General features: G+C 51.3%; 1 protein-coding gene across 18 annotated transcripts in view; it reads right to left on the bottom strand.

Annotated features, from left to right (window-relative positions):
• Positions 1 to 22,243, bottom strand: part of NFASC (neurofascin) — a 173,151-nt gene that overhangs the window by 52,147 nt on the left and 98,761 nt on the right. For 9 of the 18 annotated variants that reach the window (XM_079107342.1, XM_079107334.1, XM_079107338.1 and 6 more), the window contains 7 exons: positions 21,273 to 21,453; positions 15,956 to 15,973; positions 15,094 to 15,199; positions 13,550 to 13,746; positions 13,057 to 13,179; positions 9,885 to 10,055; positions 5,755 to 5,805 (listed from right to left, as the gene is read on the bottom strand). In XM_079107342.1, the coding sequence (XP_078963468.1) occupies positions 5,755 to 5,805; positions 9,885 to 10,055; positions 13,057 to 13,179; positions 13,550 to 13,746; positions 15,094 to 15,199; positions 15,956 to 15,973; positions 21,273 to 21,453 (847 nt within the window). The remainder of the gene's footprint in view (positions 1 to 5,754; positions 5,806 to 9,884; positions 10,056 to 13,056; positions 13,180 to 13,549; positions 13,747 to 15,093; positions 15,200 to 15,955; positions 15,974 to 21,272; positions 21,454 to 22,243) is intronic. The other 9 variants (XM_079107340.1, XM_079107339.1, XM_079107344.1 and 6 more) reach the window with 3 other exon arrangements.

Here is a 22,243-nt window from a genome sequence, read left to right on the forward strand (position 1 = left end):
TCCCAGCCAAAACCAACCCAAGGACCAGGGCATCATTGGGAGGTTAGGAAGCTCCAGCTCCTCAGCCCCACCAGCACATTTGTGTGACCAGCTCTAACTTCTGAAAGGATCCACCAAGAGGAGCCCAGCTTCCCCGAGTCCAGGAAACTGCCCCTTCCCTGGAAAGGGAGAGGGCTGACTGAGCAGTGACAGGTCCACTCCTGGAGCTTCTTGTGTTGAAATCCCAGAGGCCACTGCGGTAGCCCCAGGGCAGGCCATCTCAGCAGTAGTCCTTCCTCCCCAGACTGGGATGTGGAGGAAAGAGGAGGCATGAATTGGGGCCACAAGACAGACAAACTGCTCTTTGGGACCCTGAAGACAAGGAGCTGGGATGAAGCCACAAAGCCCCAGACAAACAGTCAGACATGCAAGGAAGGTTATTAATGGCCTAGCAAGAACATGGAGAAAATCAATGAGCAGAGATGACAGGAGATCACTCTGAGGCCAAGACCATTCTGCCTCCTCACTAATGACTTTGGAAGGGGGCTGGAGGGAGGGTGTTAATTGCATGTGTGATGCTGAGGGGTGGGGGAGAGGTGGCCTGAATGGACAACTGGGCAGGGGCAGCCAGGAGTCTGAAATCAATGAAATTCATGCACGTTTTAAAGGCCACATGGCTCACAGATTGACACTGTCGGGATGGTGGTTTCCCTGTGGAAGGGGTCAGGCCGGCCTGGGTGTGCCCACACAGAGTGGACCCCATCTAGCCTGAGCCTTGGCTCTCCCCCACAGCTATCTGTACAGCTCTTTGGAAATGGATAAGATGGAGAGAGAAAAGCAAGGATTTCCCAACCAGCAGCCCCAAGGCAAAGGGAAACTGGAGGGGGTACCCTCTGCCTGAAGGTGTGTGGTTATGAAGAAGCTACGAGCTGAGCCTGCACCTGGGTTTAATGGGTCCCAGACTCAGTTGGGGAGTGGGAGGTGGGGGGAAGGCAGAGCTGCCCGGAGATGAGAGCCTCAGAGATGTCTGGAGTGCGAACAAAGGCATCCATCCTGGGGCTTAATTGGTGCTGGCAGAGTGAGGATAGATGGTGGGCATCTCTGTCTCTGTGTAGTTGGTGCTTCCTAATGGAGCTTTCTGTGTTAGCCAAGTGCCTGGCCGGACCAGGGGGCTTCCTGTCCTAGAGGTGCTCAGCTTCTCTCCATTAGCCACTGGGGAGTACATCTTGTAGAATTTGCTTCTAATTTATCTTTCTGTCAAGGGAACAAAGGATGAAACATATCCTGAGGTACTGAGGCTGCAGCACTAACAGCAGGTAACAAATACTCAATAAATGTTTCCGAATGAGTGAATTAAAGGGGGTGAAGAGAACAAAAAAAGAAGGCAGTAATGTATCCTGTACATTCTTTCTCTTTCTGTAGATGCCCTCCTCTGTCCCACCAGCACACACAATTTGGCTACTGAAGGGTTAATCCATTATGTGGTTAATGGGTTACCATCTATATCTACAGCTCTGGTAGCATCTAGTTCTCAGCACCAAGGAGGACAACACCAAAGCAGCAGCTTCCTCCCACCCATCATCACGAAGTCACCAACACAGTCAAGGCAACACAAGGTCAAGGGCCCCATGGGGAGGACATTCCAGGGCAGGAGGCTCTCAGGTCGGGGGAGCTGGTGTCCTGCGGTGATGTGGAAGATGCCCAGCTCAGTCGTCATACTCATTCCATGCAGGGACAGTGTGCAGAAACCGATCTGTGACTCTGCGGACACTTAATCACACCATAGTGGGCAGCACCACAAACACGCGTGACAGCAAAGCAGTGAAGGTGGGGAGGAGGGAGACCAGCACAGAGTCCCACTTAGGTGCCCATGACACCACAGCATGGCTATAAAAAGGCTGTAACAATACTGCACTGGAGGATGTGGGCTGGCAACACAGAATTATCTCAGGGATGGAGAAACTACTGGGAAATGAGCCAAAGTTCAAAGAAAAAGAAAACATCTAAAAAATCAGAGGTAAAAATCGGGGCCACCATTTGGTAAGCATCTATTAAGGGTCAAGCCTGGTGCTGACAGCTCCATCTACCTCGGCATCGTGTCTGACCTCACTATAAACGTGGGGGTATTAACCCCATCTTTTAGCAGAGGAAACGGAGGTCAACAGACTTGCCTGAGATCCTAAGATCATCAAGTTTTGGGTATTTAGCACCAAAACTCATGCTCCTATTCTAAATTGCCAGTCTGTCTAAAGTTGGAGACCCTGCTTGTCCCTACTTCTGACAGGCAATTTTTGGAATATCTTCCTTACCCAAACCAAAAAAAAACCAAAATTGGAGGACAAAGGAGATGAAGGAGGAAGATATTTTTTGTCTTAGTGACTGTTCTGGTGACATCTTCCACTATGCTTTACCCTTCTCATGGTCTCAGCTAAGCTCTTCCATCTCTCCCTGGTGGCTATTAGTTAAGCTCAGACCCACGCTGGAGAAAAAGAAGCTGGTAGAGGAATTAAGAGGCTCCAAAGGCATCGCAGCTGGATTCCTAAGGGCATGGAAAACTTGCTGAAGAGTCAGGGTGACGCAGGGGATCATTAGGATCAAGAAGGCTGGCGCTCAAGGGGAGGTTACAAAGAAAGGTGGTCAGCTGCAGCAGGAGGAATTGACATGAGAATGTAGGAAGGATGATCCAGCTGGTGGCTTTGGGAGCCACTGTTCCCAAGGGAGGGTACCTATTTTTCTTTCCCAGAGTAGACACAGGAACCAAGGCAAAGGTAAAGTACTGTATGAAACTCCAAGTGGTGGAAGCCGAGTGTCTCTCCTTGGATGTCGTGGGACAGTCTCTTTCACCATGGAGGCACGGATCCTTCCAGAGCATGTCCACCCTCATGATGCTCCAGTTACTCTTCCTGATCTTGGGAATGGGGTCTCACCTGATACCTGACCGATCTCAGAATCTTCCAGATGCTAAAGCGCACGTCTGCATGGATTCAGGAAGAGCCTCCCACATGGGCCCATCTGACGTTTACCCAAGGGCGGCTGATCCCCTCCTGCTATCTCGAAAGCTGTGGTTCAGAGAGGGCTCATGGGTCTCTGGGGGCACATGGCCAGCAGGGGACATCAGGAGATGCTGCTGCCTCAGCCATGTTGATGTTAAAAGTCCAGTGAAAAATGGCTCCTGACTGTCTCCTGCGGGAGGAAAGGTCATGAGAGCTGACATTATTGTTCCCCTGTCAGCGCTGTATGTCAGCAGCATGAGACAGCTCAGTGAATCAGATACATCTGAGGACCTTGGCCAAAAACAGCTTTTAGGGGCAGCTGGATCCTATACCCACACTGCTTTGCTGCCTCTGATTCTCAGAACTGAGAACCAGAGACTCCCAGGGCTGCATTCCTAGCATCCCATCTATCTCCCTGGCTCCAGGAATGGCTGATCAGACAACTCCAGAAGACGAGAAAACTCTTTGTCTAGTAACATTTGATACTTCTCACTGCCAGGAAATGTCTTCCTCAAATCTAACTCAAATCCTTCATGCAGCAGTTGCGACTTTGTTTTTCTTCCCCAGTTTTGGACAGCTTTTGTTTCTCTAAAATGTCCCCCTGTGTATACTTCTTCCTATGCGTGTGCCTGCCTTTCTCTCCCTGTCTTCTTTTCAAGTTCTCTGTGTCCCTCTTAACTTCAGAGACAGATGAGCTAACGTGACACAGTCGATATCACTCCCTTCCCTTTAAAGCCAGCGATGTATTCCATTTATATAGCGTTGGTGATGTGTCTGACACCTGTCTAGGAATCATACATTTGTTAGCCTGGTTAACCTTCACGACCATGCTAGGAGGTCATTTGTCAGGTGAGGAAATTAAAGTTTAGAGGCATTAAAGGACTTTCCCAGCATCACTCAAGGATATGTCCTAGAGCCTGGGTTTAACTCAAGGTGGTCTCCCTCTAAGTGTACACTCTCAGCCAGCTGCCCTCCTAAGTGGCCTCTCTACCGCTCAGCAGGTCAGGGGCACCTGGTCCATGTTCAGAGGCTTCCAACTCACTGACTCATTGGAACAAAATAGAAGTATGGGGTAACCCTCCAGAAGGGACATGCCCGACTTCAAAGCCCCATAGAGAGAGACCCTGGGCATCGGCCATTGATGTCTCTGTCCAGCTCCTTGCACTCAGGGAGGAACCTTCTCTTCCTTCCTTTTGCACTTCCTGTTTCTTTCTAGAATCACCGGCCTCGCTGTCCTGGGTTCAACATGTGCCTCATTTGGACTTTATATCCTTTCCAGCAGCTTCATACTTGGGTTAGGCCCTGTCCTACCTTGGATTGAAGACAAGGGGCCAGTCTTCATGTGAGCTCTTCGGAGCTTTGTTGGTGTCATGTCCTGGGTGGCTCTCACGAATTCCATTCATTTTTCGGTAATATCAACTACTAGTTCCAAATTGGTTTAAGTGGCTAGAATCACTCAACTTTATTCCACTGATAAAAGCACACGTTTCTTTGCATGGTCTATATAAAGCAAGGAGCTTGCACCAGACAGTCTCTAGGTGACCCTCCTGACTCTGATCTACTCACATTCAGAAAACTTCCTAAAATAGATTATTATAGATTAGAATCCATTTTAGAAGAAGGCACATTCCATATTAGCACTCTGGGGCTCTTGACACAATAGCGATTGGCCCCATTAGTTTGAAAACAAACAATGCCCAGAATCCAACCAAGGTCCCCTGCTTCCTCAGGCAGTAAATTTCTCTGGCAGAATCTCAGTGCTGTTCTAGCTGCTTAGTGCCAAGTTGGAGCCTCTACCTCTCTCCCTGGCTCTCTTGCCCTCATCCCATCCCCCACTACAGACACCAATCATTGTTTATACTAGCACACCCTAGGATGAACACTTTCTATCTACTTGAGCCCCCAATGACCCCCTTGGGGACTGGAACCTCAGCCTCTGAGGCATAATTGATGGGGCACAGCTGTCTTGCAGAGCCAGCAATATGATGATTCTTCCGGTTGCTCAAGGAAAAGAAGACATTCTTACGCCCCAGTGATGTGAAACTCAGGTGCAGAAATAGCCAATTCTCCTATCAATCAAACTCCGCAACCAGTTGTAGGATGAGTTAGACACGTTTCATGCAATTGTTTCATGCCTGGCAAGTGTGGGCTGGTGGAACGGGATTTGCTTGCACTGACAGTAGAGAAGAGTCACAGGTCAAAGAGAACCATGGATGGGCCGGCTTCATTTATACTCACCTGCAACACTGAGCTGGACTCTTACTCCCACTTCCCAGTTGGAATTAAAAGAGACCTGGGATCTAGCTATGAAGTAGTGCTCCCAGGAACCAAAGCTATGCTGCACAGCAGACACTTCCTGTGTAGACACTAAAAGCTGTCTGTGGTCTTTTAACTGCCAGCAGGATCCAGACTTCCCATTTCTTCCTCACTGTGGGTATGCACCTATTCTCAGGTCCTCTCCATCCATCCACCACTGATGCCTAAGCTTCTGCTGGAACCTCCAAGGAGCTCTTCTGAAGCCCTACCCTGGGATGAGTCACCTGCTGGGACGGCCACCAGAGGCCACTGGAGGCTTGCACATTTGGGGAGGTCACACCACTTCCACGTGAGCTGCCTCAGACTCCCGCACTGACCTGATGGGCAGCATCCTGAGGTGTCACCTTGGTACCCTGGCCTGGCCAGCTGTCACACCTGCCACCCAGCAGGAGTTAATGACATGGTATCAGTCAAGTTAGGTGTTAGGACAGGCAAGGTTACTCCCAAGGTTACCGCCACGACTCACCACTGTACATGTCAGGGTGGTTTCTTAAGGACGAGTCATTATAGGGGTGGTCTGCAATAAACAAAAGAGGGTGAGCAAACGGAAGGCCACGGAGAAGTCATGGAGGCATACATGGGGACAGAGAAACAGGAAAGCAAAGCTACGAGACCACCGAGGAGAGCGCCTATGGTGTGCGCAAAGGCGCTGGGGAAGGGACTGTGCTCGCGAAGGACAAGCAACACAAAACAGCTCACAAAGGAACAGAAAGGTTAAATCCTGCAAAAGAAGGCAAGAATAAAATGAGTTTTGTTTTTTTTTTTTAATTAAAGAAATTAGGCTTGAACTTTGCTGGGTCCTACTATGTTTCGAACAGATGAGATAAGGATTAGTGGCATTCGGTAGCAGTCTCAGGACCAACTTCTTGTCAGAGCCCTCAGTTCCCAAGACTCCAGAACAGGCCAGCTCTTGGGGCAGCTGAAGAAAAAGGAGTGTTAGTGAGCTCTGGGGAAAAGAGCAACGTCCTGCTGGGGCAGAAGCTAAGCTGCAAGGGAGGGGGAGGTCAATGCAGGAGGAAGACAGGCGTCAATAGGCAGGGGGACAGAGGGACCCCTGACAATGCCTAGCAACAGGCACCCCCTAATCTGGCCAGGTGGGCACACTGTGATCTCTGAGATACCCCTGGGGAGTGCTCCAGTGTGGTGGGACAGTGTGGCTGAGGTCCCAGCTCTTGGATTAGAAGGGGATCTTGGGACAGGACAGGTGTTCCAAGTTCTACACCTTGGGCTACACTGCAGAGCCGAGCTCTGTGAAGTGTGTTGGGAATGAAGACATTCCTTAAGGAGCAAGATCAGTGACTTCGGATTCAATGTGAGGTCACTAAAACTCTGGAGCCTTTAATATTCAAGAAAAGATCTTTGAAACAGGACACACAAACACGCCAGTGTCCTTAAGGAGCATTTTACTTGCCATAACCCTCCGTCCCCTTCCAGGGTTCAAGTTTTGACAGTACCAGCAGGGGGTGGGGGTGCGCCATTGACTGGAAGCTAAGCAGACAGCCTGAGCAGCCCAGGACACAGTCCAACTGCCTGGGGGAGGGCAGGTGCTGTGCCAAAACATTTGCATATTTGAAGACAGATCAAATCCCATTACAACTAATTATAAGAGGGTCTGCGAGTTCTTTTCTGGGACTGGCACTGTATCCCCAATCTGCCTAACAGCCGGTAGGAAGATTTTCATTATTTGAAACTATCTCTTAATATGGGTTTGGTGGCAAAGGATCTAGCCCGTTTGGGAAGCGGGCTCGGGTATATCTGGAGCTGGAGGTGGGAGCAGATCTGCAATGGGGTGAAGGGGTACCAGGGCAGGTGTGGGCTGTGGCTGGTCTTAGGAGGGAACGCTCCCTTCCTCTCTGCGGGGAGGATGGTGGCACACACAGATGAAAGGGCCCCTTCTTTTACGATCCCATGCCACTGGGTGAAATGAGCCTTTCTCTTTCCAGAGGAGTGACCCACATTCACAAGCGGCCTCATCGTTTTGGCTTCTGGAGCAGGGATGAGAGATTCAGAGAGACCTTCCGACTCTCCTGAGTCTGTCATTTAGCTGTTAGGAGGGAGCTCGAATGCACTCTGGTGTCTGCCTCTGGGGGACCCTTCTCCCTCCTTATGGTGCCTCTTAGATGCCTGTCACAGAGAGGGCAAAGAGGGACAGGTGTATCTTTGTTAGCCTGACTCCACTGGCTATCTTTGTATCCAAAAATAGATTTTTAAAATGTTTTTCATTTTATTTTTGCAATGCTGGAGGGCCTCCCACATGCTAGGCAAGTGCTCTACTGCTAAGCTATGTCCTTAGGCCTGGAGTTTTAGATTGTCTAGCACTTTGTATTATATATCTTTCTTCCCTGCCTTCAATGCAATTAATTAAAAAAAAAAAAAAAAAGAATGATGAGATTTATTTCTTCCCAAATGGGCAAACTGTGGACAGACTGCTTTGCCTCCCACCCCCAGACCTGGTTCTGAAGGTATAAGAAAAAGCCTGTGTCCTTCCCAGACAGAAAAGTCAAGAGAGCTCAACTGTGCTATTTAAAGCAACTGTGCCAAATTCTGGGCTGGCTCAGATGCCCAGAACTTGCTTCTAGCCAAAGCTGCCCCAGGAGAACTCCAGGAAGCTGACATGGTTCTGTTCCAGTCACCTCGAGGGCTTCCCATCATTTGGAGGAAAGAGTTTTCAATGGAATAGAGGACCCAGAGATGAAGCAGAAACAAACATCCTTCACATTCTTGGGTAGAGAAAATGATATTTCTGGAAAGTTCCACTTCTAACAGTTGCTCAAACCTCTAAGTGCTTGATTTTGCAGAGTGGAGTTCCTCATCACTTTTATCTCCTGGCCTCTGCTCAGGATGGCAGAGGCTCCTGACTCTGGCCCAGGAGCAGCAGGCTGATCTCCTGCCTTGCTGGGGCCAGGAGAAGAAGGCCCGGGAGGATATGTAAGGTTGACTCAGAAAGCGAGGGGCTCCTGGTGGCCCCGTCTCTCCCTTGACTCCTTCCATGACCAGCCCTGTTCTGGCTACTGAGGTCACTTTGAGGTCCTGGGCAGATCATACTGTGCTCCCCGGATCAGCCAGGTGGCAGGCAGTTACCCAAGGTGCATTGAGAAGACACTGCAGACAAGCCAACTTTCTTCTCCAGAGGGTACCCCTGGACCTGCATCCGGAATGAGAAAGCCAGGAGCGGGGAGCAAGCGGAGCGAAGCTGGGTCACCCTGCCAGGATGACACCGGGCTCATTGCTGGGTCTCGGGTGGTCCTGTGGGCTGGCACAGCACAGGTAGTCAACACCCACTGGGAACAAAGTGTGGGGACCCTGCAGAGGCAGGAGGCGAACAGAGGAGAGGAAATGGAATTCAAAGAAAATGAAGCACAGAGAGAGGGAAAGCAAGCAAGAAAGAGGGAGGAAGAGCAGAGAGGAGCAATGCAAAAAAGAAAAAGGAAGAAAAGAGGAAAGAAAGGGAAAAAAGGAGGAAAAAATAATCATGAGGCGGCCTTCTGACAGATCCACACTCTGTCGTGATGGAAGTGGCTGTGGTGACTCAGAGTACCTGTCCCCTCACCAGCAGGGAAGGAAGGAAGAGATCTCAGGGGTCAAGATCCCGCTTGTGCTGATGAGCTCACACAACCCTTGCCCCAGGGGCACCCACCCACCAGGGCATCGTCGGCCTCCCCGGTGGACTGTGGGAAGCCAGAGTTCACCTCTTTCCTCCGACCTGTGGAAAATGCCAGCACTCTCAGGGTGCTGGTGACCTGGTCTCCCCACAAGCCTCGCCATTCACAGCCTCACCAGCAACATTCATAGCACAAGTCCAACAGATTAAGTTCTTTTGCGGGGGCTCTTCTGGGGAAGGCACGTGGCACAGCCATGGTGTAAACCAACTGAGTCAACTTCTAATGTCCTGAGCAAGCTGAGGATGTTGTAGCAACAACTCCAGGCTGACTTGTCCTTGTCATTCTGACTAAGCTTCTCGTGTCCCTCTGTGAAGGGCCACCAACACTATCATGGGTCAGGAAATACTGACTTGCTTTTGTATCAGCCAAGCAGAATCAGGGAATAAAAATGAAAACAAATAAAGCTTAGACATAAATCTGCAACTTAAAAACACAAAGAGTCCATATGGTTCAGCAAACATGTATTAGAGAATCAAACTATTTATTTTGGTGTGTCCACTCATTTTAATATTGTATGTTCTGGTTTTCTTCTAGAAATAAAAACAACCAAGCAATGAATAGAAATAAAAGATAAGCCAAGTGCAGGAGCAGGATGCCTGATGTTTACTTCAAGCAGTGGTTCTCAAACTCTGGGGACATCTGAATAACCTGGAAAGCTAAGGACTCAGAGGCCTGGGGCCGTCAAGGTAGGACCAGGCTGCGCCTTAGTGTGTGACTCTGGCTCCCAGCAAAGTTTGAGAAGCACCAAATTTGACTCAAGGCTTCAGAATCAAGAGATAGTGTCTAAGGGCAGCTGCAGTGGTTCAGGCACAAGGAGCAGAATGATTTTCCAGGTTGGCCTCAGGATGTCTCCCCCCAGACTTAGGTACCCGGGGCTGGTGGGCTCAGTGGGCTCCCTCCTCTGGCTCCAGCCCCAGGTGGGGCCTTCACTTACTGGTGAGGACCTTGAGGGTGAAGGGATTCTTCTGCTGGATGGTGTGGGTGAAGTGGAAGCGGGCATTGCAACTGTAGTCCGTCTGCATGTCCTGCAGCATCACATTAGAGAAATACAGGTCCCCATTGTGGCCCTGGGAGACACGTTTGTCCTGGGTGATGGGCTCCATGGCTACAAGAAAGCAGAGGAGTGAGAAGAGGTTAGTAGTATGGTAACAGCAATCATGGGCAATAGGGTGGACGACTGAGTGTTACAGAAGGCTGGGGTCGGGGTGGAAGCTGGACACTGCAGGGTCCAGTCCTCTCACCTCCGAGGCAGGGCTTATTCCTGCAGAGGACCAAGAGTCCTGGGTTGCACAGCAGCGAGGGAAGAGCCAGATTTTAGATCCAGACCTGCCTGCCTACCATGCCCATACTCTATGGCCGCATGTCCTGTCCATGCCACAAAAGATTCGGCTGACCCCAAGGCCAGATGGAGGGGACACAAGCCTTTGGATGCTCCTGGAGTCAGGATTCAAATGCTTTCACTTAACAAGGGAGCATCTGAGGCCAGGGATCATGGCTCATTCATCTTTAGTCCCAGCACACTGGGGCTCGACAGGTTGTGGAAGTAAATGAAATTGAACTTGGCTGTGCTGCATTTAATAAAAATTTAGCCAGTCATTCAATTATGTTTTATTTATTTTTGTTTTCTTTATTTTTTCACTCCTCAAATTAAGCAACTTCTGATGATAATTGTAAGATGTGTACCAATTGATGCAGTCTATCGATTTTAAGAGATCTTCCAATTTTAGAGATGTTGAAATACAAAAATGTGTGCTTTTTAGAAAGAATGACATCAGAGGAGTAGCTGAGGATTCAGATTATATTATCCATATCTTTTTGAAGCACTGGTGTAAAAGCAAAAGACCAGGTTTCCAGGTGGTGAGTTCTGTTAACATCTACTTAAGGCTGATTACTCCTAGCGATCTCCTTCTTATCCTCACAGTTGTTTCTGAAGTCGCCATGTCTTAAAGCACAAGGTCAAGCTGGGCATGGTGGTGCATGCCTATAATCCCAGCGGCTCTGAAGACTGAGGCAGGAGAATCGCAAGTTTGAAGGCAGCTTCAGCAAATTAGCAAGACTCTGTCTCCAAATAAAAAATAAAAAGGGCTGGGGATGTGGCTCAGTGGTAGAGCACCCCTGGTTCAATCCCCACTACCACATGTAAAAAGCACAAGGAGATACCAACTTTTGCAGAGTAGGATGTTCAGCTCCTTGAATTATTCCTCAGAGATTTGCTATAGGCCTACTATGTGCGGGCACTGAGCTAGGTGCTGGTGAAAGAGAGATGTCCTCAATGAAACCCAGTCTAGTAGGAGGGACAGCAGGTAAATAAGTAACTGCTGTGCAGTGTGGTGAGTGGAAGGTATTGGGGGTTAGGAGAGGGACTGCAGAAAAGGGCAGTCCCCTGGGGGACTTGAGCTGAACCCTGAATGCTGTGTCCTATGCCAGGCAGAAAGGACAGAGGAGCTCAGAGGTTTCTCAGTAGCTGGAAGAGTATGTGCTAAAGGTTAAGAGGATGCAGGAGCTCATCTGGGGGTTCAAGGGTTCAGAGGGGAGGATGGGAGAAGGGCTAGAGGCAGAGGGACAGGTCAGGATGGGGACAGAGTTGCCAGGGAAAGGAGTCGCCCTTCTGAAGTGCACTGAAGGGCTTGAAGCATTTGAATGAAACCATCAGAATTAGAGTCTTAGGAAGACGAGGGAGCCTGTCAAGGAGAAGGGTCATAATCAGGTGACAGAAAGTTGATGGTATGTGGGCTGGGAAGAAAAGGGGGCCGTGAGGTCTGCTCAGGAGGTGGCATGAACACAACATGGTGACGACCGTGACGTGGTGGATGAGGAATGAAAGTCTGAAAGGGAAGTGACAAGATGACCCACCCGCCTGCTGCCAGGCAGCCTGCCCCGCACACTGCACTGTCATGAGGAGACAGGGACCGTGACTGAGCATGAGGCCATGCTCACCCCACAGAGCAGCTTGCCTTGACATGGCAGCCTCTCCTGGAAACTGGCGGGTAGGAACTGAGAGAGGGACCAAATGCCGATGAGGGGCAAGCAGGTGGGTGGACATACAGACTGATGGACGGACAGAGAGGGAAGGGAGGGGTGGGAGGAGGAGCAGAGGAAGCAGAGAGGTGGGCAGGAAGGTGGGGGAAGGAAAGCCAGGGAGGTGCGCAGAGAGCAGTCCTATCTTCATCTTTATAATGCACACACCCCCAATTTTAATTGAAAATGTGGAAAAAAACAGGTTGAGAGATGTTAAATGAGCCTCTGTCCAAAACTGAGCCACAATAGTCTCTGAATGCTGCTAGCCAGTCCACTGATCCAAACACCCTATCTCCCCATCAGCCACTTATCAAAGCCTTCATTCCCCCACCTTCCCTTTTCCTAGAGGTATGAACTGGAGTAAATGCAGGTTGACAAGATTGAAAGAGAAGACTTGGTATCAACTGCCTTCGATTGCCTATGGAAGTAACAGCATGGTGGCACATGCCTGTGATCACAGTGACTAAGGAGGTTGAGGCAAGAGGATTGCAAGTTCGAGGCCAGCCTCAGCAATTTAGTGAGGCCCTAAGAAACTTAGATCAAAAATAAAAAGGGCTGGGGATGTGGCTCAGTGGTTAAGCTCCCCTGGGTTCAGTCCCTGGGACCATAAAAAACTAAATTAAAAAAAAAAAAAAAAAAAAAAAAAAAAGGAGGAGGAGAGGAGGAGGGAGGAGGAAGAGAAGGAGAAGAAGAAAAAAACTGGGTTCTCCTCCTGGTTGCTCCTTTTTCTCTTGCTCTTCTTCACTTTCATCATCACCGATATTACCAAGAACTTCCTGTGTGTTTGGCCTAGTTCTAGCACATTGCACATTAGATATGTTTATCCTTACAATAATCCCAGCAGATAAATATAATGTTAACCCTGAATTTTCTAGAAGAGGAACTCAGGCCCAGAGATGTTAAGCAACTTGCTCAAGGTCACAGGGTTAAAGCAGCTTCTCTACGGAGCTGTGTTCTCAGCCATGTGGCCGCTCTGCCTCTGCCTCGCCCAAGTCTGGGGTCCCCGGCTTTGGACAAACCCTCCCGTCCACACCCCTGCCACGCCCCTGAGCCCAGACACTCATGAACAGCAGGCTCCCAAGACTCACAGCTGCTCATCCAGAAGATGACTGGGGAAGGCAGGCCGGGTGGGGGGTTGCACTGCAGTGTCAGGGGGGCGCCTTCTTGGACCACGACAGGGTCCAGGTTTTCCTTGGGCCACAGGGGAGATTCTGGGGAGAAAGAGACAGGAAGGTGAAGAGAGGGTGACTGCTGGCTGGGACAGGCACGTGAGCAGGGGAAACTGGAGAAGGAGGGAGGCCAGAGAGAGGGAGGGGCCCTGAGAGGAGGAGGGCCTTTGGTCAGAGTGGACGCCCATCTTCAAAGGTCCTCTCCTTTCCCCTCCTCCTATACAGAGTGGCTGGTGAAGCAATGGTGGACTCTGGTCCAGAAGCTTCCATTCCAGGGCATCTTTCTGAGCTGGGGTGGATTCGTGGAGGGCACCCCACGGCCAAGGAAAGGGCGACCCTCCTAGAATGACCTTCCATGTTGCTCCCCTTGTACCCAAGAGCGAGCATGTTGGCCCCGTCCCATGGAACTCACTGGACACTTGTAGGCGGATCCTGTTGGACAAGGCCGTGCCAAATTTGTTGCGGGCAAAGCACTGGTATTCCCCCTCGTACTCCTCGGGCCGCCCGCCACTGCGGAAGTCGATCACCAGGGTCCCAGACCTCCTCCTCATGGACACCCGGGGGTCCTTGGCAATGTTGAAGAATCTGCTGTTTCGAGTCCAGTGGAAACTGTGGACAGTAGGGGGCGGGGCAGGCAAGTGTTTGGCTGGGCTGGGCTCCAGGTGAATCTCAGAGGCCTGGGTCTCCTACAGGTCTCTCCAGGGCAGGGCCTGGCATTAGTGTTGTCACCCAGCTGAGGCTGGGAATCATGATGGGCACTCAACTAGACTGTGGGGGATTCTGCTCTTTAAATACGTAACTGAGAAGTAGGCAAGGATTTTGATTTTTTAAAATCCAGAGTCAGCTCTTCCTTCCACCTCAGGATATTCTACTAGGAATGCAAACTCAGATTCATGTTTTACCCAACCCCAGTGCATCAGGGGGCTAGTGCAGCTCCCCCCACCCCAAAGTTGTATGAAGGAAGTGGCTTAGATCATGTGTGCCCGGCTCAGTGAGTGCAGTGAAGCACTGGCCACACCGCAGAGCCTTGGAGGGACAGCTTAATAAAACCGAGCACTCATCAGAGCACTAGAAAGCCGCTCTGGGCCTGGGTTGTGGCTCAGTGGTAGCGTGCGTCTTGCTCTGGTGGCGTGTGAGGCTGGATTCATCCCCAGCACCAAGAAAAAAAATGAAGGAAGGGAGAAAAAAAAAATCCCTCCCATTCTGCAGGCAGGACGTGCATGTCAGCTGTAGCTAGGACCTTGTGTCCTCAGTGGCCCATGACAGAACCAGTGAAAGCAGGAAGCAAGCAGGAGCAGCAATGGCTGCTCACTGTCCTCACGGAGGAAGGAAGGGGAAAAAGACCAAATCTCAGAGGCACAGTTACCAGTGTCTCGACTGGCCCTCTGGGAGAGGGAGTCCCTGCTGTTTTCCTGGCTCAACACTCTGGATGAGACTATCTCATGCAAACCCGAGGTCTGGAGCAAGGCAGACTGCCTGTCCTGTACCTCTGCCCTTCTATTCTGTCTCTTCTTCAAGTCATGACACCCACCAGAGTCTGGACAGAGCAGTCTTTTGACTGGTATCTGCTGATATCTCATTTGGTCCTAAGGAGCACCCTAGAGACAAGCTTAGCAGAAAAGACTTGAGATAGCCAGGAAGAGGAACTTCCCATAAGCTGAACATGGAGTGGATGACAGTAACGCAGGCAGTGGGTAGAATGTTATGCTGAAATCTTAATATCTAGTCCTGACTTTTCGTCATCAATACAAGCCACTCAAATTTTCTATTCCCTTTCCTTATCAAATAAATTTCCTAGTTACCTAAGTTGTACTTTCCACCTAGGAGATGCCCAGTGGGTATATTTCAGTGGATGGATGTGATTTTTCAGCTGCCTCATTTGTCTTAAGTATCCCCAGGTCCAGAGTCAGGTGTGGTGTAAGCACAGTCTTTACAGTCCCCGCTCCATCCACTCACCTGGGGGCAGGGTTCCCCTTTGCTTCACACTCTATCAGGATGTTATCACGGGGGTCCACGATGTGGTCCTTCACTGACTGCTTGGTGATGGTTGGGGGCTGGGTCACTGCAACAGGGCACACAAGGGGCGATCAGAGCTGCAGGGACTTGCCTAGGTCTGGCTTGGGGAATGGCTTCAGAAGCCACAGGCAAGCAGGCAAGAAGATGTGGAAAGGACCCTATTCTAGAGACCCAGATTCTACAGGAAAGAAGGTGGTGTCAAAGGCTAAACTTAGGAATCCTTTCAAGAAGATTCCATAGTCTCTCAAGAGAAGCTGAAAGCCAGGTTTTGGTTACACCCAGTCTTATATCCCAACGACTAGCACAGTGCACAATGCTTCTTGATAAATGTGTGTTGAATGAATACAGAAACAGAAGCAGCTACTTTTCTAGAACTCAGGGGCCATGGTGATTCTGGACCCTGAAGCTCAACCAATGGCCAAATCGTGGTGAGAGAGGAATTTAGTCCCAGAGAGCTTCCCAGGGACTTGTCTACGTGCCCATGGGCCAGATCCTCCTCTAGGTCAGTTTTCCGTCCTGGGTCCCATGGCAGCCTCTGGAGTCTGCAGGAGCAGCTCAGCTTCCATCCAGGGGCCCTCTTCTGACCCCCCGTTCCTCTGCCTTGCCTAGCAGAGGAGGCTCCAGGTAAGTTCTTCCTTGCTGTGTGGTTAGGCACCTCCCTACAGGACTCTGGTATCAAGAAGCCCCTGCAGAAGTCCCAGAAGGCCCAGCGGAGAGGCCTCTGACCCCAGGTGTCTCCTGATCTGGCCTTCTCCCTCCCACCTCCCAGAGGCACAAGGAGGAGAGACACACGGGGACTTACGCTCATTCTGAATGCTTGCTGTTAGTTCCGGTGGGTTAGCATTGTGAGGGGGAGAAAAGAAGAATACTGTTATCACACATGACAAACTGCCAGGTGTCCTCATGCCCAACATGCAAGGAGAGGGGTGAGGTGGACTTGAGGACAGCACTGTGCCATGGGGCTCTCTCCTCCCAGCGGCATAGCTTGGCTGGAAGAGCCAAGCAGTGGGGAGCAGACCCAGGGAGGCTTTGTAGAAAAGGTGGTGCCTTCCCTGGAAGACCAAAGCCCCAGAGTGGAGCAGAAAGACCTGCTCCTGATCAAGGGAGAGGCTGCCAGAAAAGTCCCAATGTCCAGAAGAGACAGTGTTGCTTGAAAGGCTCTGAAGATGCTTTCTGGCCTCTGATGCCATCGAGGGAGGTAGATTCCTTGGTCGGCAGTGCCAAGGGGAGGCTGAAGGCAAGACAGAGGTGCCAGGAGAGGAATGGATTGGAACCACTGCTACAGGGCAAAGTCCCAGGTGTGGAAGCCCCAAGGGCCCAGCAAGGCCCAAGGCCTCGCTGCTCCCCTATATCTGCTCTTCTACCCGCAAAAGCACCTTCTCTCTGCTCACTGTCTCCTCCTTTGCCATCCGTTGGAAAACACTAGGGACAGGTGGATTATTGTTGCCCTATTCCTGGCAGGTATACATCACCCTATAGAAATCCTGCTCCTGAATGAGAGGTTCCAGGCGTGTGGCAGAGCCTGCTGCTTGGGGTGAGTGGCACACCCCAGCCCTTACCTGGGATGTGCTCATGCCACGCTCCTATACACGTGTTTCCTACACAGGTGTGTGCATGTGTTTGAGGTTCAGCTTCTCAAACTTTAACAAGCATATGAATCTGCTGGGAGGTGGTTAAAATGCAGGTCTGACTGGGTTGGTCTGGGATAGAATCTGGATCCTTTCTTCCTTCCTTCCTTTATGTATTTATTTATTTCCCCCTCTCCTGCTCCTCTTCCTCCTCATTGGTCATTCTGGGATGGAACCCAGGGCCTGGTGCATTGTGGGTAAATGTTCAAACACTGAGCCGCACCTGCAGTGCAGCTTCTGCATTCCTGACCCACACCTAGGTAACAATGAGGCTGATGGACAGTAAGGTTTTAGGTGGCACGTTATTTGTGGGGAGACACTCTTAGGTAAAATGTGTCATCAGAAAAGAGAACATGTACTACTGTTGCTTTTCAAAATGTCCTTCCTTAGGATGACATCAGAAAGCAACACGGCACTTTCATCTCAAGGTGGGACATGTCACGTACTGTACGGGTACTGTGCGTTGACTTTCAGAGCCAGGGTCCCTGGGGGAGCAGGAAGCTGCGGACATCAGGGCGGAGATGTGTAACCTTGATGCCTTCCCACCTTGGCAGAGTGAGATGTGGAGGAGAACCGCAGGGGCTCGGAGAGACACCATGCAGGAGCCAGAGGTAAGCCAAGACTGAGAGATGCAGGAAGAGTCACAGAAGCAGAGATGGCCCATAAGAGAAGAGGGTGAGGTACGGCAGGCATGAGCATCCTACTCTGCATGCTGCTCTGTCAGCAAATGAGAGTCGGACAGTGTGACCCACGAGAAGGTTGCAGTGGGCCGGGTGGTCGCCCAGGGATGCCTGGGCAAGAACCGAAAAGGCATGAAAAGGCTGGGTCGGGGGTCCAGTTCCTGAAACCCTGCTCTGGGGAGCCCCCACTGCAGCTTCTTAACCTATATATCTTTCTTGCCCTGGGCACGAGAAAGACCGGAAAGACTGAAAGCCAGTGAGGCTGGCGTGGAGGGGATGGGGGAGGGGAGGGGCTATTCTCAGGACAGGCAGGGCTGACACTGGAGCCCACCTTTTTGACCCCCAGTCTGGGCTCTGGTTTCTTAATTCCAAGACACAGTTGGGGCCTCCTGGGTCCTCACATGCCAGTGTGGGCTGTGGCCTACCCTGGTGGAAAGCCTGAGGAAAGTCCTTCCTGCTCACGTGGCACCAAACCTCTCTTTTATAGAAATGGAGCTGGTTAATGGAAAGAGCCCGAGACGTTGCCCAGGGACTCTCATATCCAGGGAAGGGAAGTCACTTGCTTAAGATCGCATGGGTTTGCTGCAGAGGAGAATGGGCACAGCTCTCTCGCTCCTGGCCAGAGCTCTCGTACAAGTCCCTCCGTGGCTGGAGAAGTGCTAGCCAGGTGGGGGACGCAGCACTCCGTTCTCCTAGACATTTTGGACAAGGGTAAGTGGGGAAGCCTTGGTGAGTGGTTTCCCAGGGCAGCTAGAGCCGGCTGGCTGCTGTCCCTAGACCCACACTGCCTATCTGGCCAGGGACCTCTTGAGAATCTACTTGCCTAAAAGAACAGTGACATTTGCAGCCACCACTGTGTTCCTGAGGAATTTATTAACAGGGACAGAATCAACCCAGAAGACAAGCTGCCACTAGGAGAAGACAGTGGGGACAGCCTGTCTAGGGACAAGGACGCCTAAGCTCTTAACCAATATCACCCCACCTGCCCTGCTCTCCATCTGTGGAATTTGCTGCCTGATGGTGTCAAGTGGAGCATGAATGTGCTCCTTTGGCCTCGGTGGGGAGAGAGAACCCTTCCAGCCCTGCCTGCCAGGCCTCTTTTCCTTCCCTCGTTCTGCTAGCTAGGCCTCTGGCACCAACCTCGCAGGGGACAGAGCGTGCTGCCGAGGCCATCCTTGAGCATTGTTTGGGATGAAGGTGGGGAGGAGTCTCTGTCCCACTGCACCTCCCTCCCGGGGTTCCTAGGAGGAAATGCGGAGTCCCTTGCTGTGGGGAGGAGGACAGTGGGGCAGGCTTCAGCAGACTCACTTCTTTGGCAAACCCAACCTGGCTGATGAGGCGACCCTTTGCTTTTTTCAAAGGTCACACTGTTCTCCTTGGAGCTGGAGGGAGGCGGCGGTAGGAGGGAGGTGCGTGTGACTTCATTGGCAAGGCAGCGGGAGCCGGAGGCTGGGTGCCTGAATGAGGGATTGTGTGCCACTCCAGGGCTCTGATCCAGGAAGCCCGGGGCACCCAAACTCCTGGCGTAGAGGTGGTGGCCTGGTCTCAGGGCACAGAGAATATTCCCCAAGGTGCACATGAGTGGAGCTCACTTGAGTGAGTAGGGCACCCCTGACCCCTCAGTGCCTCCCACTCAGCAGATGGGGAGAGTGAAGAACACTGATCTTTCAAAGCCCCACACGAGCTGGAAGGTGGGCTCAACTAATATGGTAGCATTTGCAGTACCAGGCCCAGGGGGCGAGCTGCTAGACCCGCTTCCGGGTCCTCTTGGAAGGGCTTGCCTGGCTGCTGCCTCCTGTTCAGCTGCTGTAGACTCACGGGACATGTTGCCATGGCCACGTGCCTGCAGTAGCCAGGAGAGGGGTGTGCTCCCAGCCTGGGTCACCCGAGGACTCCCCTCTCCATCGAGAGGTGTGCCATCGTTTCCTGACTCTGTCCCTTACCTGTAAGCTTAACCTGTAAGCTAAGGTATACCTGCTTCCTGGATAAGCTGTGAGAATCACGTGCGATAAGATGTGTACAGCATTAAGCTCTCTGCCTGGCAAAGGATAGCTGATTCCAATGAGTGCCAAGAAGGGCTAAGACGAGGCAGGATTATGAGGTAGGGGTGGGACATGTCAAGTGCCAAACTGGAGGTCAAGAGAACAGGGGTTCTTTCCTGATTTTACCACCAATTTGCCCCATGACCCCAAGTAAGAAAGGACCTTAGTTTCCGTGAACACACCACGGCAGGGGCCTCCTGGCCTCCTCACGGACATGGGATGGGGAGTGGCAGGGAGGTCGGGGTACCCTCCACTCTGCCACAGGCAGGACTTTGGGAATGCTGACTGACCTGCCACATCTCTGTCTTCAGTAGAGTGTAGAAATCTAGATCTGAACACAGACCCCAAAGCCATCAGTTTGTGGGTTTGCCCTGTGAGAACCTCTCCTTCTCTGGCCCCTGAAGCCTGGAGTGGCGGGTGAGTGAGTGAGAACTGGCCCGAGAGAAATGAGCCTGCGCCACCTTCTTGATAACCCAGTTTCCTCTGTGCCCTCTCCTCTCCAGGGATGTGGCCTTATCACGCTCCTTATTAGATGTCTGCCTGGGACTGTTAATGAGAAATGCAGCTCCTTGAGCCAGCTGCAGGCGGTCGCCATGGGAACAGGTCCTGTCCTGTCTCCTCCTCTCCCTCCCCAAGTGTCTGCACACACACGCACACATGCTGGGCTCTAGGAGGGCAGTAGGGGCCTTGCTTCTGGATCCAACTTAACAGCTCCTACTGGCCTCTGTCTCTCAGAGGTGCCAGTCCTCTGGGGCAGCTATTAATGTTGGTGTGGAATTGGAGGAGGGTCTGCTTGGGGATATCTGAGAGGCTATGTTACTCTCCTAACTGGTCCCTAGGTATCTATCAACTGGAGGGAGAGTCAGTGTTGACATCATGTAGGTCCCATGTAATCCCTGAGGCCAGGAACAGGGGTCCAAAGTGGTGTGCCCACACCTAAGCACTGCAATGCTAAGAAATCCTAGCAGAAGTGTCAGAACTGTGGCCAAGTGGCACATGCCCACAGGCAGGACCAAGGAACATAGCTGCCAATCATGGGCCACCTACCAACACAGCAACAGGTAGGCCTCATGGAGATGGCTGTTGGGGCAGCATTATAAGCCCCTTACTTTATGGTTTTGAGGGGCAGAGAGCATCCCCCCTGTGAGAAGCAGAACCATACAGATTTTACTTTTCCAACATTTCTTGGGCAAGGTTGGAAACAGAAGGTATCTCTGCCTGGTTCTCCCAAGGTACCATTATAATGAAGCTTTATTTGAATGTCTTATTTAGCCAGGACTTTTGCAAAGATAATTCCCCTCTCAACTGGCCCCCAGGGTATCTGTCTCAACCACTCCAGCTAAGAGGGTCTGAGGGCTCAGCTGTGGATATAGGGTTGTTAGAAAGGCAAGAAAGAGCAACCCACTACACTTGACCTTGGAAATGGCTTTTAAGGGCAAGTCACAACCACAGAGGGCCGTGGAGGTGAGCAGAGGGGAGAACTCCATGTGGCTCTCGGAATTCCAAACTCTGCTACCTTGGGTTCCACTTGGCAGGCTCAGGGCTGCCCAAGCACCAGCCCAGCCACAGACCCGAGAGCAGCCTCAAACTGCCAAACAAGAACCCCAGTCAATTCTTTGGAGAGAAAGTCTGCGTTGAATCCCAGAATCCACTGCTTCCTCTCCCCAACCTTCAAAAGGATTCAGCTCTCCCCTGACCTCCCCTCCCCTCCCACGCCTCTTCCCAAAATCAGGAGCAAAAAAATAAAAAGGGGCAGGAGCAGAACTCACGATCCATAGGAATCTCGATGGCTCCACCAAGACTGAGGAAGAAGAGGAGGAAGGCTGCATGGACCCAGGGTGGCGGCTGCTGCCTGGCCATCCTCAGCACCAGGCCCCGCTCCCTGCTCCCCAACCCTTGGGGTCTTGTCGCCTCGAGTGACTCTAAGTGCACCTCCCAGGCAGAGCTCAGCTGTGGAAAGAAAAAAAAAGGAGCAAGTAAGTTTTTCTTGAACTTTTGGTTCGATCCAGGGATCCTACAGACCCTTGAAGGACTCAAGTTCCCTTTGGTCATATAGAGCAGGGGGGTCCTAGAACAGGCACTTGGAATCCAACAATTCCTGGTGTGGGGAACTCTCCTGGGCACTGTAGGATGTTTAGCAGCATCACTGAGCTCTGCTTGCCAGATGCCAGAAGTGCCCACTCCTGCTACCAGGCAAAAATGTCTGCAGACACTGCACCTGTCCCAGGAGGGCAGAGTTACCCCCAACTGAAAACCACTGTTGTAGATGGTTCTATGCATAACTGTAGAGATCAGTTACAGAAACAAACGGGGGTCCATGGTCCAGCATCCAGAAGATGCCAGGCACTGGGCTGTAAGAAACACACCAACCTCACAGCCTCCCTGAGCCATGTGCTCAGTGTGCCTGGGACTCTGAGTAGGGCACAGAGATGACTTCTAACCCCAGGGATCGCAGGTTGGACAATCTAGTTGTCCACAGGATGTGTTTTTCTTTTCTTTCCTTCTTTCTTTCTTTCTCTCTTTTTTTTGTGCACCTTTTTAAAAATTTTTATTGGTACATTGTACATAATAATGGGATTCATTATGCTGTATTCGTACAGACACTTTTTTTTTTTTGGTATCAGGGATTGAACACAGGGGTGCTTAACCACTGAACCACATCCCCAGTTCTTTTTTTTTTTTTCTATTTTATTTAGAGACAGGGTCTCACTGAGTTGCTTAGGGCCTCACTAAATTGCTG

The sequence above is a fragment of the Sciurus vulgaris genome (assembly GCF_902686455.1).
Source record: "Sciurus vulgaris genome assembly, chromosome: 12".
In the NCBI taxonomy this organism is placed as follows: Eukaryota; Metazoa; Chordata; class Mammalia; order Rodentia; family Sciuridae; genus Sciurus; species Sciurus vulgaris.